The 6,407-nt window shown below is 39.6% G+C and overlaps 1 protein-coding gene across 1 annotated transcript; it reads right to left on the bottom strand.

Annotated features, from left to right (window-relative positions):
• Positions 1-207: 207 nt before the first annotated feature.
• Positions 208-1,281, bottom strand: LOC132296395 (uncharacterized). The gene is made up of 2 exons (XM_059794599.1): positions 638-1,281; positions 208-445 (listed from the first exon to the last, which is right to left on the bottom strand). The coding sequence occupies exons 1-2, from the start codon at positions 1,279-1,281 to the stop codon at positions 208-210; spliced, it is 882 nt and encodes a 293-aa protein (XP_059650582.1).
• Positions 1,282-6,407: the final 5,126 nt, after the last annotated feature.

Consider the following 6,407-nt stretch of genomic DNA (forward strand, 5'->3'; position numbering starts at 1 on the left):
CTCCGTCTCTTTTGGAGGGGAAGAGCTCGGTAATTGCTATTTCAGCAATTTCTTGTCCTTTTCGGAAGGGTAAACCGTCGTCTGATAGCACTCCTTTGCTGTTACTTGGTCTCCCCAGATATCGATGACCTCTTGGCCATTCAGGCTTATGCATCTCATGACTTGGTGCAGGGTTGATGGGACTCCTTCCATGCGGTGGATCCATCCTCAACCCATTAGCAAATTGTAGGTTGGGTGAATATCCGCAATCACGAAGTTCTCTTTCAGAGATATTTTAGCAGCAGTCACTGATAGCGTGATCACTCTTATGGGCTCCACTCTTCTTCCATCGAATCCTACCAAAGGACTTTTAGTGGGACGAATCTGGTCTGCAGCCACTTTTAACTGATCGAACGTCCATTTTGTCATAATATTAGCACTACTGCTAGGGTCAATCAGTACTCGTCTGACCAGACATTTGGCCACTAGTAGACTAATTACTAATGGGTTTTCGTGCGGGTGTTGCACCCTTCTGAGATCCCCTTTATGAAAAGAAACCTGTGTTGGATTGGGTTTGCAGTCGACGGTATTGATTTCCCCAATCCTTCGCAGCTTATAGGCTTGTTTGAGCTGGATCCTCTAGGAATTTCCCGATTACTCGTCTTCTTTCGGACGGCCATGAATTGTGTTAATTACCCGAACAGGATGGCTCTCTACCGCGGCCTTTAGAATTGCCAGGGCTCGATCTTGTTGCCTTTGCTGTCCCGGGGTAATCAAGTATTCGGTTAACTCGCCCTTGGCCATTAACGCTTCCACTTGTTTTCTCAAGCTCCTACAATCATTGGTTAGGTAGCCGAAGTCACTATAGAATGCACAGTGTTTATTCTGGTCTCTTTGCTCCATTGGCTGTCTGATTGGTGGTGGGATCTGGAAGATGTTTCTTGCTTTGGTCTCTTGGTACAGTCGGGCCGGTGTTACTTTGAGCGGTGTGACCCTTTTAGTTGTTCGGGATTTCTTTTTAGGGGCTCGTCCCTCAATAGTCGGGGGTTCCCAATGGGCCGGCGAGGTGCTCGATTGTTCCTTCGGTCGATTCTCTACTGTGACCAGTGTCGCTCTCTGCTGCCTAGTTATTTTATTTTCTTCAAGTCTGATGTAGTTTTGTGCCCGTGAATTCAACTCTGACATGTTAGTTGGGGCCTTCTTCACCAGAGAAGAACGAAAATGTGAGCCTTGCACCGTGACTATCTTGAACGCTTCTATGGCTGTGTCTTGATTGCAATCTGGTATGCCCGAAGACTCCATGTTGAATCGGGTGAGGAAGGTTTGCATGCCTTCTCCCTTCATTTGCCGAATTGTAAAGAGACTAGCAATGGTTTTCTTCTATTTTTTATTTCCACAATATTGGGCCAAGAACGCGACGTATAGTGATTCGAAGTTTGGGATCGATTTGCATGGGCGATTCTTTAACCACTTTAGGGCCACCCCTGTCAGGCTGGATGGAAATATTTTGCACATGAATAAATCATTATGAGCCTCTAGTGTCATTTCCTGAGTATAGTGGTTGAGGTGCTGGAGAGGATCTCCAGTCCCATTGAATTTGATGAACTTAGGCATCGTGAATTTCTTGGGTCTTGCGACCCGTCCTATCTCATCTGTGAAAGGGGTTTTTATTATTAATGCAGTAAATTCTCTCGCCATGTCTTCGGGCATTTGGGCCTTCAGTCCTTTGATTCGTTCATCAATTTCTTTTCGGAGCCTGGTGATAAAGTCACTCCCCGAAGGCGGCTGACCAGTTGCTGGGGTCCACAATTCTTTTCTACCTAAATTCGCGTCATCTGATGGATGGCCTTTGGTGATTCGAGGCCCCCTAATATTGGAGTTCCCCAAGGTGCACGACTGACTTGCAGCATCGTAGATGTCCTCCAGCGTTCCATTGGGCTGTTGGCGTGGAGCCTTCTGTTGGTGGGGTGGATTATCATCGCCTGGCTCCATGGGGGGATCTTCGTTTTGACGTTCGGGCCGAGGGTCGGTTGAATGTTCATTCCACCGAGCGTTGCATCGGAGTCTTTCGTTTTCTCTGCGTAGAGTGTTGATTTATGCCACGCTGGTTTCTTGAGCCTGCCTTAGCATATTGATTTTCTTAGCGCTGGCTTCGTTTGCTTGTCGCAGAACGTCCAGTTGTGCTTGTATCTCTTTGCGTATCTTTTGCATGGTCTCCTGCTGTTGCGGTTGAATAGTGTCTGGCTCTGTTGCCATTTTGGAGTGATGCTGTATGTAAGGGATAGGGAACGGACTTTTGTATCGAAGTTCCCACAGACGACGCCAAAGTGGGTGCAATTTTTTACATCCGAACACCTAGAGTGATCGACTATGGAAAACACACAGAAAAAATTAAGAAGGGAGCAAGTAAATCTTTGAGATAGTGATTGTATTCAGAGTCTCATGCCTTTTACCTTTGTTCAGGCTCCATTTATAAGTATTTTTTAGCTTAGGAATTTACATGGAGCCGTTCCTTGGCTTTTATTCCCAAACGTGGGTAATTTATGCCTACAGGTCATGTATTTGACATTATTCCGGGTGTTATGGAGTTTGGGCCTTGTCAGAATTGGGCCTGTTTATTCTGCTTTTGTTTTAAGTAGGCCTTCCTTTGCTGGGCTTATGTCTTATTATGGACTTTTAGCCTTTTTGCGGGCTGCCTTTTGTCGCCACGTGTTGCTTTGCGATTGGTTTGATTTTTTTCCCTCCATATGCATCAACTTAACACATAATTCATGCATCAAATTATACAAGTTATATGAAAACCCATATAAATATAACCATACTCTGTTTTAAGTCTGATTTTAGTATGCAAAGAGGTTTATTAATTCAAATTAATCATCCTGGAGTTGTCCTAAGCATGTATAGAACACGTGATCAAAGGAGAAAAGTTAGAAGAAGAACTTGTCTTTAAGGTTTCGAATTAAAAATCTTGGACTTCTTTATTCTCTGGCTAAAACCTCAATGTCGATAGCGTCTGGATGCTATCGTCCTCCTCTGTTGGTCTAGTCCTAATTCCACGCACAGTTCTAGCCTCTTCCTTCTTAGTTCGGCCTAACTTTGGTAACGACCCATTCTACCACATGGTATCATGATATTGTCCGCTTTGGGCCTGAGCCTACAAGGATTTGCTCTTGGGTTTACCCCAAAAGGCCTCATACCAATTGGAGATAACACCACCACATATAAGCACTTTACCTTTTCCTTACCCAGGCGATGTGGGATTGTGCATCCGTATCTCATCTAGTGTGGTAACTTGCCAGTGCCTCGCACCCGCCTACGGTACACTCGCCTACAAGGTTGCCACAATCACCCCCCCTTTGGGGCCTAACGTTTTCATTGGCCACATTTCCGGCAGGGTCAAGCTCTGATACCATTTTTAACGACCTACTTTACCACATGATATGATATTATCCGCTTTGGGCCCAAGCCTACACGGTTTTGCTTTTGGGCGAGCTACGGATGCACAATCCCACATCGCCTAGTCAAGGAAAGTGTGAACTGCTTATATGTAGTGGTATTATCTCTAATTAGTTTGAGGCCTTTTGGGGTAAAACTCAAGAGCAAAATAGTGCAGGCTCAGGCCCAAAGCGGACAATATCATACCATGTGGTAGAGTGGGTGATTACAACTTTCTTGGCCAAATCCCTCTCTTTCTCTCTCTATGCGTTTCCTCTCTATTTTCTATCTTTCTCTACCTTTAAATTATGCATGTAAAAACTCCCTTCTACAGACTTACAATGTATATATATATAGGTCTTTACAATTCTAACCTAATCCTACTTCTAATCCAAATCTGTCATCTTAAGGAAAATAAACATATATATAACTACATCTGATAAACGTATATATATATATATATATATATATATATATATATATATATATATATATATAAACATTAGTATATAAATATATTATTGACTATCTATCTATTACTATTACTACTAATAATAATATTATTAATAATAACAATAATAATAGTGATACTATCCTTATTTACATATGTATCCATATATATAAATATAACTAATATCTATGGGTAATTATCCATATCTATCAAGACTCCTATCTAAGTAGTCCATGTGACCCATTTGGTTGGTCTATTACTACTATCCAAATCCAATCCTTTTAAATAAAAATAGAAATAGAAATAACCCAAATAAATCATTTAATCCTAACAATTAATTACAAATAAATACACATCATTTAAACAAACAAATAATTAAATGCACACCATTAAATCACATAAACAGTTAAATCAAATTAACACATAATTCACATAGCCACATAATTAATTAAAAATGTAATAAAATAAATAGTGAAATCCCAATTATATCCTTTTAAAAATTATGGGTATTACAGGATGTAATTGAGGGTAATCATGGGAAGTCATACAGTCTGCTGCCCTCCTATAGGAATGAAATTAGGAGGACAAATCCTAGCAGTTTGGTCACAATTGATTATTATGATGCTAAATTTAATGGAGTCAATAGATTCAAAAAGATTTTAATTGCTTTTGATGTTTTGAGGTCTGGGCTTATAAAAGATTGCAGGCCATTTATGGAGTTGGATGACTATTTTTTTAAAAAGCCTACATGATGGAGTGCTTTTGTCAACTGTCTGGCCTTGGATGACAACAATGGTCTATTCCACATTGCCTATGTTGTGGTAGAAAGTGAAGGAAATGAGACATTAGCTTTTTTATTTTTTATTTTATTTTTATTTTTATAGATAATTTGAAGGATATTCTTGGTGCAGATGCATAAGCCAAACATTGGACAATTATGTCTGATATGCAAAAGGTATAATTTATTTCTTTAACTTGTTCATTATTACTTTTAATTATGTTGTTTCACAAGTATTGTTTATTTTATTTTGTATTTCAAGGTCCTGAGTTTGCAATTTAAACTTGTTTCCCGAGGCAAGCCATAAGATATGTTGTAAGCAATTGTTTAACAGTTTTAGAAAGGATAATCTTGACTTGTTGTTGAAAAAATATTTTTGGAAGGTTGCTATATCATGCAATCAGCTTGATTTTAATGATGCAATGAATCACATGAGTGGGTTTTCTACAAAAGCTCATGATTAGCTAATAGACATGCCTTTGGAAATGTGGTCTAGGGTGGGGTATAATGAGACATCAAAGAGTGACCATATTACAAACAATTTGACAGAATCCTTCAACAAATGGGTTGGTCATTATAAATCTAAGTCAATCTTGAATATGCTTTAGTGGATTAGAATTAAAATCACAAAGTTTTAGCTTGGAAGGGAAAATTAACACCAAATGCCTTAAAAAAATTAAACAAATCTATTCAAGAATCAAGAGGATGTAGAGTTTGTCCTGTTGGGAGGGAGAACTACGAAGTTCATGAAGTGGTGGGAGTAAGTGTGGTTAATTTAAACTTGAGGACTTGCTCATGTAGAGCATGACAGATATCAGGGTTACCTTGCAAGAATACAGCTAGTGCTATTTCATGGAATAGACAGGACTATAAGCTTTTTTGCGATCCTTGTTACACTAAGGACACATATCTACTTGCCCACAGTGGGATGATTCATCCTTTGGTGGATGAGAAGTTGTGGCCAAAAAGTCCATGAATTGACTTATACCCTCCTGTACCAAAAAAATTGCTTGGTAAACCAAGAAAAAATAGAAGAATGGAACAAGGTGAACCTGCCCCTGCAAGTGCAGTACCTAAGAGATCATCAGTTATAACATGTAAGTATTGCCAGATGACTGGTCATAATAGGAGGACTTGCCAAAGAGTTGCAACAACAGAGCTGTAACAACAAGAGAGAGAGAGCTGCAAGAACATGTATCAGTCCTTACTTATGTTCACTATAACAAATTTTCAATTCTACACTTAATTTTAGTTTATTTTATTTTCTTTGTTTAAATTTTTTCCAGTCCTAATCTGCTAGCAGAAGTGGAAGAAATGTAAATGCAACAAATGTAAGTGCAAGAGGTGGAAGAAATGTACGTGCAATAGGAACTTTTCAACCAAATGTGAGTGGCATGGGTATGTGGTGGTTCTCAAGAAAATGTGGAGGTGAGAAGTTCTTCACAACCAATTCAGAGTGACAGCGTAGGTGCTTCAGTTGGCATACGTGGTAGTCCTCAACTAAATATGGATATGAGAAGTTATTCACAACCAATTTAGAGTGGTAACAGAGTTGGAAGACAACCAAACTAGAGTGGCAGCAGAGCTGGAAAACAGCCAAGTCGGAGTGTATCGGTGTTAATCTTCCACCTTGGGTAAACAACAAATTACCTAATATTTAATCCTTATGCATATTAATTTATTGTTACATCTAGTATTCTAATCCTGACATTTAATTGCAGAGAGGGTAGCAAAAGCAACAGAAGGAAAGAACCACATAATGCT

The sequence above is a fragment of the Cornus florida genome, unplaced genomic scaffold, assembly GCF_030987335.1.
Source record: "Cornus florida cultivar Cherokee Brave unplaced genomic scaffold, ASM3098733v1 CherokeeBrave_3.0.0_Hap2_Chr02, whole genome shotgun sequence".
Taxonomy (NCBI): Eukaryota; Viridiplantae; Streptophyta; class Magnoliopsida; order Cornales; family Cornaceae; genus Cornus; species Cornus florida.

Coding starts and splice junctions, on each gene's coding strand:
- LOC132296395 (XM_059794599.1), bottom strand. CDS start 1,281: ATGGAGTCTTCGGGCATACCAGATTGCAATCAAGACACAGCCATAGAA. Junction 446..637: donor GGCCGTCCGAAAGAAGACGA/GTAATCGGGAAA, acceptor ATGTCTGGTCAG/ACGAGTACTGATTGACCCTA.